The sequence below is a fragment of the Engraulis encrasicolus genome, chromosome 16, assembly GCF_034702125.1.
Source record: "Engraulis encrasicolus isolate BLACKSEA-1 chromosome 16, IST_EnEncr_1.0, whole genome shotgun sequence".
NCBI lineage: Eukaryota > Metazoa > Chordata > Actinopteri > Clupeiformes > Engraulidae > Engraulis > Engraulis encrasicolus.
This window is the reverse complement of record NC_085872.1, coordinates 1,935,465-1,951,325: the sequence shown is the minus strand read 5'-3', so window position 1 is coordinate 1,951,325 and position 15,861 is coordinate 1,935,465. Positions and strand designations below refer to the sequence as shown.

Sequence of the window (15,861 nt, the reverse complement as noted above, 5' to 3'; positions counted from 1 at the left end):
TTCTCTCTCTCTCTCTCTTGGATGATTGACTACCCCAGCCCTTTCCGTGGCTACCCCTCAGTCTTTAGCCTGGGCGAAAGCGACTGCTACTCAATCTTCGCACTGACTGGCCAAAATCTCATTCGTCGCGCTTCTCCGCCTACCCAATCTGACACCCGGAGTTCTCTGTCATTCAGAAGTTTTATCGATAGGCCTACTCCTGCTGATCTGTTTGGAAAAAAAACAACGATTTTTTTTAGAAGTACTATCCCGTCGACAGTCGATTTTATCGATAAGGTCAGAGGACGTTTCTGTTTCATCAGGCACCGGGACCCCAAGCCATCTGATGGCCGAATCAAGATGCGAAGAAGAATGGAGAGAGGCCAATTTTATACGCAATCGAAATCAAGCAACAGGTAACCTACTTTGGAGTGCAACACTCCGTAGCACATGGGAAACATATTTTGCAGCCTTTTTCATTGTCATTCACATGCACAAAATCCCCTGTCACTCAATTTTCAATTTATGACTTCAAACCTCTGAAGTAGGATTGTAGGCCTACGATTATTGGTTTTAATCATGAGCGATACCTTGCAATGATAGGATTTGTGGTTTTAACAACTATCTGAGGATTGCCCAATGAAAGAAAAATACAGCCAAAATAGTTAATTAAAATGTTTATTTCAAATCACTTTGCATCAGCGGACACCTCCATAAAAAGCGTGGCATGCAGGGCGAGCAAAAAGATTGCACTGGGAGATGCGCATTGCGCAGGGTTATGTTTACCGAACCGAGATGCCATTATTAAATGGGTTTACAGACACTGACGTAGGTCTATGGATTTTGTGCTAGTCCCCTCGCTGTGTAACTTGGGTTCAGAGTTTTTGCGCGTCCTGAACATTTCTTAGACATGTTAGCAGTTTTTGTAAATCAGGCAGCCAGGTGTTTGTCAAGGTTTTGCTAAAATATATAGACCTAGGCCTAGGTAAGTCATTCATCACCTTGGCTATTCGAAGAAAACAAACAAGCAACTAAACAAACATATAAAAAAAACCAAAAATATATAGACGAAGAAGGCAGTGTGTCTGATAGTTTCTGCAGTTAGTTGGAAACTTTATTGTCCCCAAGGGGGTTTTGGGGGTCAGTCAGTTAGGCCTAGGCTCTACTATTCTACAAACAAAAAAAACCCCAAAAGATAGACGAACAAGCATGAAAAAAAATCAAACCAGCTATGAACACGGGCTGGTAACATGTCAGAGTTTCTGCAGTTAGTTGGAAAACCGATGGGGGACGTTATTAGTTAGTTAGGCCGTAGGCTCTACCTAGGCCTACTATTCAACAGTGAGCAGTCAGAAAACTATAAACTGGTGTAGGCTGGTGTAGTGGAAATGTGAACGGACATGACTGTTCCCTCTAGGTGGGCACACACCTGTTTGTCCAGCACAGCTGACCTGCAAACACTTTCCCCACCCATTCCCTTGGGATATTGAGTCACCCCGGTTGTTTGTTCAGCCACTCTTCACAGCTGTTTATGGTTTCAAAGCTAAACCCAACTAGTATGTGTGTTAGCAAATGACATGGGCAGGGTGTCGTTATTGAGTGCAGCTGGTGCAAGGCACTTAAACATTTCAATGTTCTCATCAAATTATGCTGTTTTCCGAAATTAATGATAGACACAGGCTACTGATGAACTAGGCCATCAGAGATATTGCCAGTTACACACCTGGGTCATTCTCATTCCATTCTCATACTCTGCCAGACATGATTTTAAGATGTATTGCATTGGTGTAAAGTTGATATTTTACTTTGTCCATAACACAGTTGACATAATGTACACTTACACAATGTAGTTCACTGATTTTTAGATAAAATAATACAGATATTGCATGTTTAAGCTTGGCAAATACTGGAAGTGTACAACTGAAAGTATTTTCTATGAGAATTGAAAAAAGTTTGACAGAAAAAAAAACTTATAAAAAAATCTTTTGTTAAACTCGAAATCTACCCGCAATTCTGAAATGGCAATCATATAATAGGCTTGGCCATTTAATGAGTTTTAAGTTTGGAACGATAGGCCTATGAGATGATAGAACGGGCCTGTGGATTGGAATAATCAGAATGTTTGAAATGTTTTCATAGGGTTTACACTAGGGCTTTCTTTTAGTAGAACAGCCACAATCCAACAATATCCTGCATTCAGGGGTGTTGATCAGGGGGTAAAGAAGTCACCAGGGCCTCATGTGTATAGGGAGCCCACACAGTGGGCTCGGTCGTGACGAAGCAGTAAGATCTTTGCTAGACAGGGCATGCACACTTTGCCAGTTTGACGCATTCTGGTTAGATAACCACAATGCATCAAACTGACAAAGTGCGCATGCCCACTGCCTAGCAAAAATCTTACTGCATTGTCACGAACGAGCCTATTGTCTGATTAATGTAAATATCTGGCTGGGGTGGGGGGGGGGGGTCTCCATTGGAGCTGACTGTTATAGGGCCCACATATTGCTGCTACGCCCCTGACCAAACTACACTGGGATTGGAGGGCATAGGTCTCCTGATTGAATCAAGTGATAAGAATGCAAGAGCTGGAAGGTCATACTTGAAATGATGTAGGCTACTTTTACTTTTTAAATACATGATATGGCATTAACTATTTGTGTATACACAAGTGGGTGTATAGACAGTATAAACAACCCTTATGAATTGATTCAGCTGTAGTAAAATGAAAGTCAGTAGAGAGTCAGTAGAACTTCCTGATGAACTGCATTCTTACAGATCAGGTTGCCCCTGTCAACATACTGCTCTGAGGCCCCACCCACACAGGTAGCGTCATTGTTGTTGTCAGTACCTTTGTTCTTCGGCAGTTTCTTACACTCAACAAGTATTCAGTTCGAGCCAAATGGTGGGAGAAGTCAATGTGGTGATTTTATTAAGGTAGGAGTAATTATGGTCATTGGGGGGACTATGATTGCATCACTCTTTCCTTCAACCCTGTAATGCTGTGGGTGCTTTAGTAGTATGCTGCTTGTGTGTTTTCAAGTAGCCTACCGGTAGTTTCCTTTTCCTCATGGTCGTTGTTGGTGAATGTGAAAGAACTCTTTTTGTAGCTTAGAGTTTGAAGATGATGATTGTAGTCCTTACTATGAATACCCTCAGATTGTTCCACAATTCTGCCAATGGCTCATGTCAGTCAGATGCCAGAAACTGGGACACTGAAGGATTGAAAGTTTGAAGTTGTACGGACACTGTCCAGATTGAATAGCTTGTCATTCACAATTGTGTATTTTCATGCCATAATGAACTACAACAGTGAAAAGTCGGTGTACTCAAATGGAGAGAAATGTATGCTGTTGGAAAGTCTGTGTGGTGATAATAACATACAGTTGGTGTGGGAGGCTGTTTTAGCAGACCCTATGGTAATTGATACAGCAAATGTGGTGGATTGTTAACAGGTGGAGACTACAGCTGTGTGACATAGTCTTTTGGTTGACTGATGAGGTAGACACGTTTGTCTCTTCAACATTCTATGTCCAGTAATGGGGGTAGAGCTACGTGTACTTGTACTGGTACTCTGCCCAGAGCTGGTAAATCAAGAATCACGAAATCAGAACACACATTAACAAAGAGTATGTAAATTAGGAAGAAAGCAAGTTGCACCTCAGCCGATGCCTAACATTGGATTGTAATGAATGGCATGCCTTTTACAGCCCTCTGAAGAGAATGGTAGTATGTCTCCTTTTTATGCACAAAGAAGAAGATATTGGGGGACTCCTGCTTAATACAAATTATAGTCTCCTATTTTACGTGCGATATAATTCTGCGACTGAACAGATATTATGAACAGATAGTGTGTGATCAGGATAGATTTGAAACTATTTGAATGATCTGATAAGTATATGGTTATCCTAGGTCCCTTAAGGCAAACCCTCACCAATTCCCTTCGTCTGTACACAAAATGTCAATTCACATTTTTTTTTCCCAGATCGATCACAGAGGAGTAAGCCTGACCACATTCAACCAAGGTATGAGAGGAAAAAAGTAATGTTGTGTTGGTGATGTAAGCTTTGAATTTAAAATGTAATCCCAGACTGACAAAAACGACAATTTGTTTCTAATAGTGTGTTCAAAATGGTGGATGGGTCTCAGAGGTGTCGTCTCATTTAATGAGCCACCAGAGAGTAGATACCCCATAGCGTTTGTGTTCTTACACTACGACTAGGTGTTTGTTCAATCTAATCCTGAAAGACCATTTGAGATTGCTTTATTTACATGGATTTCACTATTACATTGCATTACATTTAGCTGACACTCTTATCCAAAGTGATTTTACAGTTGTCATAATTGTTATTTTCACACTGAAAGCCCAAGGTGGTCAAGGTGTGCTTGTATCTGCTGCTATGAGGAGCCTACTTCTGTATCACTGCTTTTTAAAAACATTTTCTTATAAACTTATTGAAACAACTGAGACTATGTCCCCAAATTCCCCCAAAACAGAAAATCATGTTATACCTAATTATATCTTAACTGTTGAACTATGCAGCCGAAAACAGTAACTGTGTCTGTTTACCAGAAACAACCTAAGCTACCAAGTAACCGAGATCGTTGAAGTTTCGCCATGAATTCGCTGTATTCACTCCAGACGTGATTCATGTGATCGCATAACGTCTCTGGCTTGCCAGCCTGGGACATTCGAAGATATGTAGGTTACATTCCAATTTGTTTTTGTCAAACCACGTCATAGCTCATTGCCATAATATTATCTGACTTTTCATTCACCCTCCATAGAGAAATCATGCCTTCTGGCCCTAAAGTGGCTCTAACTGTAGGGCACGGGACTGCTACGCCGGCGACCCGGGTTCAACTCCGGTCTGGGTCCTTTGCCAAACCTTCCCCACCTCTCTCTCCCCACTCGTTTCCCATCCAATCTCTGACTGTCCTATCATGAATAAATTCATAAAGACCAAAACACATAAAAAAGAGAAATAATAACTTCCATCGCTCTGGTCGTGTAGGTCGGTCTTGGTGTACACACACTACACAGTAATGAAACAGCAGCATGAACATTTGATGCTTACATTGTTTGATTGCTTACACTCAAAAGTGACATATTGCCTGTTAAAAATTATAAGTTGTTTACAAGATAACTCTTTTGACTCCTTTGCCATTACTTAAAGGGACAGTTTGGTCAATTTCAACATGCAGTTGTATTGCTCACGCTACCCTTGACTTGTCAGTACCTGGTGATGCCACATTTTTCGGCTCAGCCCTTTCCGAGATATGAGCAATTCTAATGGGGGCAGCGTTTGTTTACATTTAAAAAAAATTAAACATAGGCCAACTCCAAATATTTTCCCAAAAGGTACTGCTGTTTGCTAGTTGTCTGCTGATGTTTTATAACCTTTTGGTTGTTTTTGGGAATAAATAAAAATGTTTTTTTGAAATGTAAACAGAGAGCTGCCCCCATTACAATGACCAGGATCTCGGAAACAGCTGAAGAAGAAGAAAAAAAAATCTCAGGCACTGACAAGTCCAGGGTAGTGTCAGCATTACAACTGCATGTTGAAATTGACCAAACTGTCCCTTTAACCTCAGGACATAATTTTAGGCTTTGACATCTGCTTAGCACAACAGGTCACTGTCCATGTAGGCCTACAGGTAGTTGGAATCGGCTATGATGACATATTATCGCACGTGAAGCATGGTGAATGAAGCATCTTTTTCATCTCATTCAGCTCAAGACCACTGACCTCTATACGGCCTGCATTCAAAAGGGGTAAGTAGCAGATTTTTAAATGTTTTGTCACAGAGGGCACAATGTCCACATCGTATTGACTTAACTATTATACAGAGTTTATTTAAATAGATATTTTTGTTGTTACAGCCCCAGGAAGGCTCCCTCCCCAGAGTCACAACACAAGAGACACAAGGTTTGCCATACATGCACGCAAGGCCAAAATTAGGCCAAAATGCTCATTTGTTACACGATTTTCTGTAGTGGGCAAAACTTTTGTCTTTCCAAAACCTGGCTCCTCTGCATTCATTAAGTGATTAATCTTTCTTCTCTGCAACACATTTATTTTTGTACATAAAACCTCATTTGAGACGATTGTTTCATATGAGTGAATTCTCAAGCCAATTGATTAAAGAAAGTCAGGTTATTAGCTATTGTTCCAACAATATGGATAGGCGACAAAACTTATGGGAAGGGGAAGGACTGTATAGTGTAGGCACTCTCTACTCCAGGGTAGTGCTACATGCCTCAATATGTTTTATATCATCTTATCAGCACTACACTATTCAATCTTCAGATGAAAGCAATGTACGGGGAAGTTGTTGATCTGCTGATCAATATTATGTAAATTAACAGTGTGAAGAAATGTATTAGAATATAAAACTTTATACAAAAGCCACATTAATCTGTGAAATGATTTTGACTTTCATGTGGTAGCAGACAGATAACTATCCTGACAGCACAGCCATTGGCGTCTTGGTTCCCCGCAGAGGGGTTTACCCCTGACCTTCCCTCTTCTCAGCTGGTCTGGGGTGCTGCTGACATCCCAGTAGCTGACAAGGTAGGTGTTGTTTTCGATTTTTTTGTAATTGGTGTTTTGCATTTTATTATTAAATACACTATCATTTGTTGTTTCCACAATATTCCTGTATTGTTTTTGGTTGGTTACTGGGCAGGGCAGTGCTTTTCATATCACTGCTGGAGAAGCTCAGGATGCAATTGCTTACTTTCATATTTAGTTGATATTGTCAATTTTGACAGACATGCAAAAAAATGACACAAAGAATACCGGAACCTATAGGGCCTTTGTGTATGATGACTGGGATGATAATACTGCTTGTACTGCTCTCTCTTGTGCTTTAGCCTCCACCCTCTTATGATCAGGTCATCCAGGAAAAAACACAGGAGCAGGTTGTTGCACCAACACCTCCCCCTCGCCGGTCCCACACCACCACAAGTGCCACTCAGACAGACTCTGCAGACAGCTCACCTGGTCACTCGACACAATCCAACATTGGTGAACCATCTAAATGTAAGAGCCTAACTTGACGTTATTCTGTTGTCGTGTTGATTACAGACTGGAAGATACCTGTGTTTATGTATACTACACCTGAATAATAGCATTCCATTACTTTTCCAGTGAAAAGGCCTCCGAAACCTCCACGACCTCCATTGTTTGTAAAGCCAAATCCAGTTTCAAGGGGAAGTCAACTGTCATCTGAACTGTCTGTGAATGAAACACACAAAGAGGACACTGGCTGTGCAAATATTCATCCAACCAGCCTCTCTCACGGGACTACAACAAACTGTCCAGTTAAGTCCCTCAAGGCATTCCACTCGTTTGACTTGGAATTAAGCACCTCTGTGGATTACAGCTTTTCTGACAATACTGCACCTGACATATCCAGTATTGACTCCTCATTACCTTCCACACTTCTCCTAAAACAGAGACCTAGACCAGTACCGTGCCCTCGTACCAAAGCCAGTAAACCTGTTGACACAGAGACCAAGGTTCAAACTCCTGCATGTATGAGAGATAGTGGTGAAGTCACCCAGGTGGTTCTTGAAGGAAGCACGGATTTGGCTCCCAGCCCCTATTTCAAGGAGTTGCTGGAAGTTTTCAGTTCGGACACCTCTGATCACAGTGTCCCTAAGGGCTGCCAGTCTAAGCGGAGTGACATAAGTGAAAACAACTTTGACGAAATGAGTATTCACAGTAGAATCCAAGCCTTTGAGAGCCATGTCACCACAAATGACCATGTTGTTACTCCAGCTCCAGTACCAAAGCCACGCAATCAACAAGTCAAGCCCCCAGTAGTGGCACCTAAACCAGCATTAGTGCCACGATCCTCTGTAAAGAGACAGGTAGATGAAAACCACAATGACAGAGGAAGTGAGCAGGTCACTTCGGCTCAAAAACCTGTTGTTCCCTCCCCTGCCCCACGCCCCCTGCCTCCTAGGAAGCCAAGTTTCCAGAAGCAAGACTCTTTATTGCCCTCTCCAAAGACTGCCATCCTGCCTCCATCTCACCCTACACTGCAGACAAATCATGAAAACTTTCCTCCTCATGAAGGGAAACACATAATTAAAGCTCCACCACCAGTTCTTACCAAGCCCTCCCGTGAAGCGCTTAATAACAACAATCACAATTCCACCAGCCTGTCCTCAGAAAGTCCCGGTGCTGAGACCCCCAAGTTTTGTATAAGGACACAAGAGATGGACTGTTCAAACTCTTCCACACCAGGTTAGTTGGCCTATTACCATAAAAAATGTAACAGTTGTAAAGAAAAGTACAAGCAAAAGAAAACTGGTGACTAATATTTAACACTATATGCCCTTCAGAGAAAAATGTTAAGTATTCTATGATCCTTTACCAAGCACAAGTGTCTTACAGGACCAACACCACTGAAAGTGCAAGGAGTAGAGGGGTCCTTCAGTCGTGCTGGGATCTCACGCAAGCCCACAATGATCAGGGTCCCAAGTACCACCAAAGGTACACTAAGATTTGACATTGCAATTCTATATAAATCCCTGATAAAATTGATTCCAGTTTGTGTTATTTGTGTATGGTTTTGTTTTTATAACATGGTCTTCAGCCACAGATGATTTCCAGGATGATCTGCCACCCTTGCCTATTCAGAAGCCTGTAGGTGGACCTCCATCCTCCAGCCAAAAAAACAGCTTCAGATCGCAGGTAACTTCTTTTAGACAATCAGATATCCTCAGTCATGCAGGACCAGATTAGAAAATAATCTCAGTGATTATGGTGTCCTTGTTGATTCAATCTACAAATCACTAAGTTTCCAGTCAGTACTCTGTCCTACAAAGCAAAAAGGCAGTAACTACGCAAAGCTCTGAACTATAAAGCCTCTAAAGTGTTGCGGATGAGAATAGATGTGTCAATAAAATGAGAATTTCATGCGTTCATGTAAACAGAGCGTGCACAGTACTGTATAGGTAAATAGTGGTGTGCAGTTACTAAAACTGTGCACACGATGCAGCAAGCCTGAACCTGGGGAGAATGATTCAAGAGGTTTTATTCTGTATAAAGACGGCTCCCTCAGGAATGCTGTTGGGTCAAAGATGTGCAAAATGGCATTGTCATTCAGTGTAACGGATGCCTTCTGCTGACTGTAACTGTAAAAAAACATGACTCTTTTTATTTATTTATTGTTACAGGGAATTCATGAAAGCCTCGGCTGTCATCCATTCACTTGAAACAATTTAAAAATCATGTTTTTTTTGCCGTTACAGTCGGCGGAAGGTGTCCGTAACACTGAATGACAAAGACGTCTTTGACCCTGTTGTCATGCTGACCTCATGTCACTGCTAAAAGTTTTTGAAATCCTACGAACCGCTTGAACAGACATCCCTTTCACCTGCCCACTACTGGGGTGTATTCCAATCTGTGGACTTCTGTCCTCCCTTGTTCACTTGCCTGCTTGTGACCTCATAATGATGTCACTGATGACAGAAAATTGATTCAATATCTTGCAAAAGCACAATTCTAATGTCATTTTCTCATTTGCAATTGGGATGGTGAAAAATAGTCCCCCAAAAGTTGTTGTCACTAGGCTGACAGCTGGGAAACGCTATTGTTTTCTCCACGGAGGCGGGGTGAGGTCACAAGCACAAGTGGAGGAGGAGAGTGTGCATATGGGAATACACCCCTGGACTCTCACAAAGGCAGCTTTGTTTCCCTCTGTAAACAGAAGACTCTGGCCAGCTGATGGCTCACTATCACTGGATTGGATGTCGTCATGGTTGCATATCTGCTGAGTATACAGTTGCTGTGTGAGCCTGAGCCACTGTTTAACCCATTTCAGCCTAAGCCCTTTTTGGGAAAGGGTGCCCTCTGCCTATTAAATCCTAAATATCGCAGCCTCCGAAGCACAGCCAAACATCAAATAAGTTGCATTTAAAAGCTATGATCCTCATTTTGCATTAGAATGTGTTCATTCAGCTCAAACATACCAATTTTTAATTTAAAAAAAACCCTCAAATCTCAATAGCCTGAATGCAGCGTATGTGTCTCCAGGCTAAAATGGGTTTAAGTGTAACTGTACCACAGCTTTGAAAGTGAATGCTGCAGATCCACTAGTCAGTCAATTTTTTAGTGTTGCGTGTGAAGATTCATACAGATCTGGCTTGTCAAAAAGTTGGGCACCACTGAGCTTCATTCAAATTAGTGTGGTGAATATGTCTGTGTTATCAAGTGAGTGTAGAGCACATGGAGATATCCCCTGATAACTGCGGTGAAGGTATAATTCTCTCCTTACAAGTAGTTTCCGCATCGTCATCAAACTTATGGATATACAACATGTAGACAACAGAAACTACATATAAAGGAATGTTGATTAGTGCGGAAAAAAATCTGATTGGTAAGGGCATAATCAGTTGTTACTGTACGTAGTTAGCTTGCTATTGATAAATGCATGCAGAAAGGATAGACACCTTCCCCAGGGATATAGCATCCTGCACCCAGAAAGGCAAGGGAATGCAGTACGGCAGGTATGCCAGACATGCCACAACAGTGGATTATACCATCAGGCTACTGTATAGCATGGAATTGTCTTTCATGGCCTACTCTTTACTTTTAACAGTGCTTTTAACAGTCTTTAACCCAGTTGTTTTTGCTTAAAGTCACAGGAGTTTAATGAGTCGTCTGACCTACAACTTCCTCCAAGGTGCGTTTCTGTGTGTTTTAAAACAGTGAATGAATACTTCTTTGTGTCTTATAGGGTTAAACACCTTTTTTCAATCTTTTAGACCAGCAGGTGGCAAGGTGCTGCCTCCTCGTCCCCCTCAAGCGAAGGTGGGGCCAGACCGACCACCTCCTCCAAGAAAAGAAGCTTCTCAGTGCCCTCTGTCTGTTTCATCAGAGGTTAAAGGTGCATTATCAAATAAACCTCAGCATCAAGATCACAAATCAACCAAAACATCTAAGAAAGGACCTACTTTACCTCCAAGACCTACGCCAGGACACCCACTCTATAACAAATACTCAGTAAGTATGTGGGCTTTGTCTTTGATTAAGCTTAGGAGACTACATTACTATCCCTCTTTACAGGAAAAAATATTTCGTCGCACATCTAAGTTCATAATGTTGCATTAAATATTCAGATAGCTGAATGAATGTTGCTGTTAGAATGGGGAAAAACATGCGTCTTTGATTCCCAGGTGGAGTCCACTTTGCAAAAAGTAGTATACTTTAAAGCAGGGGTGTGAAACGTACAGCCCGCGGGCCGCATCCGGCCCGCCAGAGGGTTCCATCCGGCCCGGATGTAAAAAAATAAATAAAAAAATTATTATATATTTTTATTTATTTATTTTTTTTTTCAATGAATTAACCGAAATGCGCAATTACGCCCCTCGGGGCAAAATCGAGACCTGCATGACATTAACCCAATGGTCCCTCTGTTATACTGTATATATGAAGAGTTCAGATGCAAAACCCCCTAAGTGCCATTTCAGAAAATAATCTTAATTATTTTTTATTTAATACAAAGCTATCAAAGTTGCATACTTTTTATTTTATTTATGTAATATAACTATTTATATGTATTATCAAGTACATGAATGCAAACCAAACCAACAACGGGGTTCTCTAAAAATATAGAAGTGTAGGTCTTCAGAAACGGAGTTAGGGGGTTTTGCATCTGAACTCTTCATATGTAGTAAAGTGCACATCACACTTCTATTATAAATTGTGAATTTGTACTGTAACAGGCATTTGATAAAGCTCATATATTATAGACCTCATATATATAGAGATAAAATGTTAATATTTCTTATTCGTATTGTATTGGTATTGGTTGTAATTAAATAATAAATATAATTGGATTTGTATTGGTTCCTATTAAGCTGAAACTGGAAACGGGATGTTAGAATGCGTGAAAATGCAGGAAATTACATATAAGAATTACAAAGTTATCTGACAGGGCACAGCTGTACATGAGGAGGAAGCGGGACTCCCACCTGCACCAGCTATTGGCCTAAAGGTGTGATTGAAAACAGTCTCAGCAAATGGCCACGGAACAGGTGTACCCCCATAGTGAGATGTCTCGCTCATTACCCTCAGAGAACCAGGGTTACTCACCAATAACCTGTAGTTCTCATATTGTGAAAGAGCGCTGTGAAATTTGAACAACAATGTAGATTTTGCATAATCAGTTGTAATATGTATTTAATGTGGAACATATTTTTGTCTTTGCCTATTTTAGAAAATTCCCGACGAGCCTTCACAAAATGGAATGAAGGTCCAGGCCCTCTTTGACTTTATCCCAGGTACATGCAAAATGTGGGATTATTTGACAGAGCAAAGCTAAAAAGTTCCATATATTCTGTACACATGCTGTATCATTTCATAAAGGAGGATCTTCAAATTTCATTTGGGTTTTTTCACTCCAATAAACATGAAAAAACATCCATTCACTTGTTGTAACTGAGTGGAAAAAGTTTGTTGTCAAGGATATGGTACATTCTAAACTGACTCCTTTCAAACATTGTCTATGCATATAGGCAGATCTAAGGGACATGCACAGCTGTTAGCAACTGTGTAGTATTTAAAAACCCTGTAAAACATAACCAGATCTACCACATCTATCACTCATTTTTAGCTTTGTTATAGTCCACGCATATAGTCTATCCATACTCTGAATTTCCCCCTGGGGATTAATAAAGTTACTCTACTCTACTACTACTACTCATTGAATATGACAAGTTTCGCTGATGGTGGATTTTGTTTCACATAATGTATCTGGCTTGTTCTGTTTTTTTCTGTTTTGTTTTGTTAGAGAGCCAAGGAGAGCTCCGACTGTCAGCAGGCGATGTGGTATGTGAGGTGGAGCAGCTAGACAGCGAATGGTACCTTGGTACCCTCAGAGGAGTCACAGGCTACTTCCCAATCAGCTATGGAAAAGTGGTGGTGAGGGCAAAAATACACCAAATAAGACTTTTACTCTGTCCAGCCTCTGTCAAGTACAAGAGATGGTTTTGTTTACACTTTTTTGTCTGTCTGTCTTTCTTTTCCACTTTCTCTCTCCTTGTATCAATCTCTCAGTCAGCTGCACCTTCACCTGAAACCAATGGAAAAACATTAGCAGCAGGTCTCAGCAGGTGAGGCGTTTCCTCAGAATTACAGTCATCATGTACTGTATTAACAACTTGACTTCGCAGATGTTAGATCACACACATCAACTATGAAACATTTACCTGTGTACATACAGTATATGATTTTAAAACTAAACTCTTCACTAATGGCCAATATATTGGCAGCAAAAGCATGGACAATGGTTTTTCTGTGTTGGTATTATTGTGCTTTAGAAATGAATGCCATGAAAAAAATGGCAAAAACGTTCTATTTTTTTTGGATCATGTTTTCAGTGTCTATGTCACAGAAGTGTCACATACATATGATTGTGTTATTCACAGAGGACCCTGTTGTGTAGCACGATTCACCTTTGAGGCGGAGCAGTGTGATGAGCTGACTTTTGGTGAAGGAGATGTGATCGAGCTGCAGGAGTATATCGGAGAGGAGTGGGCACGGGGGAAACTTGGCACTCATGTGGGCATCTTCCCACTCAACTTCGTGGACATCATAGAAGACCTGCCGGCTCCAACAACATCAAATTTCGGTTCAACCAAGATTGCCCTACCTGGTAAAAAAAATGGTTTCTCTGTCTTTGTCACTCATCACAACCACTACTAGCTCAAGTTCAAGTTTATTGTAGCCATTGCAGCCAAAAATGCAGTTGTTGGGAAACTTGTTTCGGTTTTCTCACATAACAACCTGACAAGACAAAATCAAAGGAGGCACATACCAGAAGATGACAAAACCTTGAACAGTTAAAAGTGCACTGATACACAGGGATTAAAACAAATATGTTGAAGTACAAAAAAAGAGCAAGAGAGGTAGGCCAGGTAATGGCTAACCATAAAGTGCAGGGCATGTTCAGGGTCATATTAAAATGGTCTGGGCCCCCAAGGCTACATGGCACGTGATTTTTTCGCATTGCATCCTGTCACAATCCTGCATTTTTTTTTTACTTTTGCCCTATCAGGGGCCCCCAGGCAGGTGGGGCCCCTAGGCTGTAGCCATATCTAGCCTGTACATTAATCCGGCCCTGGGCATGTTCCTTTGGAGGATGCCCCTTGGCGGCGGCTACTAGTGGAGTGGAGCAGGTACTCCTAATTGTCAAGTAGCAAAAACAAACCTTTACCAGTGTCCATGAATGTCGGGATATCTGCAAAATGCACCGAATAAGTCAATGCCCACTTCAGATAACACAACAGCATCTAACTTTTGTGATGTGTCTGTGTTACAAAGGAGTATTGATCCAACCCATAAACACCCAGATGCAGAATAATCGTAAATGGATAAAATGCAAAGACTGTCTCGAATTGTCAGAATTTAGGACTTACTTTGAGAGTAACCATTTTAAAGTTATTAGTCGAAATTACACAGGCGAGCATAGTTCTCCATTTGAGATACAATTAGTGTGAAATGAACCATTATTTTCTTCGTGTTTCACAACTGTTGTCCAGTCTTGCACTTTAAATGTCTGTATGAGCACTGTCTATGTCCATACTGTCTTATGTCCATGTATAAGTACTGTCTATGTCTATACTGTCTATGTCCTTACCTAGATTAGTCTATGTCTGCATGGGAAAGCAAGAAATGTAATTTCAAATTCTTTGTATGACCAGTGCATGTAAAGAAATTGACAATAAAACCTACTTGACTTGACATTCATGACTCAACAGGTCTGGTGTCAGCGTCTCCTACAATGGATCCAAAACTAAACCAGGTAAACTTGCACTAGAATGTAATGCCAATCACAACTAGGCCTATTCTTACACCTTAGCCTATGTTTGATTACTGTGTAGACAATAATAGAGCAATAATTACAATAAAAGAGGAAAATCACCTGTAAGGCAGCTGTGTGCGTGTTCCCATTATGCAAATTCCCTGTTGTCTGTATCCATAGGCAGAAGAGGAGGAGACTGAGTGGGCAGAGGCTTTGTATGACTTCACCGCTGAGAATGATGATGAGGTTGACTTTCAGCAGGGAGACCGTATCCTGGTAACCGCACACATTGATGAGGAATGGTGCAGTGGACGTGTCAACAACAAAGAAGGCTTTTTCCCAAAAGCATTTGTACGGTTTTATTAAAAAAAGTGAAATGTGTTATAACAGCCATGTGTCATAACACATGTGTTCATTTGCTCACAAATGTATGCTTAATCCTTTCTCACAGACAGATGCATACAGAGAGTTGGTCAGTGTTGTCTCTACTATTGTAACAAATCAGTTCCCAGAAAAGTCAATTAAGTTAATTATTTTACCTTCATCATAGACAAACCCTTTCAAAAAGTTTGGAATGATCACATTTTGTGCATTGTTTGATGTATTTTGCTAAAGTGATATTTGCTAAAGCGAAGTACCCATCAAGGCAAGGGAACATAAATGGCCTTAGACGTTGTCCTTAGTTATGCTGGACCTCACCATTTCCATGAGGATCTTCTGTAGCAGGTGATCTCAGTCTGTGTGAAGGGTGATTGCTTTATGCTCTGCTGAACAAAGTTTGTATATCTCTTGTATGACTGCCTGATTGAGGAGGACCATGTTGGTGTTTTGTGTGTAATTTGAAAAAAAGTTTGTGTTGTGTGTGCATGTGAATGTGTTTGATAGTGATGATATAACCTGATATCCTGGCACAATATGTAAGCATTAATTTCGAATGTGAACAGTGTTGGAAAGAATAAATAAATATTTTTACAACTAACATGAATGTGCCCAGCATTTAAAAATGACTATCTGTGGTGGATGTAAAGTTCTTGAAAGCAGCACCCCCTTGTGGTAAATAGA

At 40.9% G+C, this 15,861-nt stretch overlaps 1 protein-coding gene across 5 annotated transcripts; it reads left to right on the top strand.

Annotated features, from left to right (window-relative positions):
* Positions 1-311: 311 nt before the first annotated feature.
* On the top strand, positions 312-15,778 carry sh3d19 (SH3 domain containing 19). 5 transcript variants are annotated; one of them, XM_063218230.1, is made up of 17 exons: positions 312-395; positions 3,962-4,001; positions 5,712-5,752; positions 5,861-5,906; positions 6,428-6,551; positions 6,854-7,007; positions 7,131-8,234; positions 8,385-8,483; positions 8,587-8,684; positions 10,634-10,677; positions 10,760-10,997; positions 12,214-12,277; positions 12,787-12,917; positions 13,053-13,108; positions 13,424-13,650; positions 14,756-14,799; positions 14,980-15,778. In XM_063218230.1, exons 1-17 carry the CDS (start codon positions 326-328, stop codon positions 15,163-15,165), a joined length of 2,766 nt encoding a protein of 921 aa, XP_063074300.1. In that variant the 5' UTR covers positions 312-325; the 3' UTR covers positions 15,166-15,778. The 5 variants fall into 5 exon arrangements, with proteins under 5 accessions (XP_063074300.1, XP_063074299.1, XP_063074298.1 ...); XM_063218229.1 differs by having other exon boundaries at positions 6,854-7,022; positions 8,593-8,684; XM_063218228.1 differs by having other exon boundaries at positions 6,854-7,022.
* The last annotated feature ends 83 nt before the right edge of the window (positions 15,779-15,861 follow it).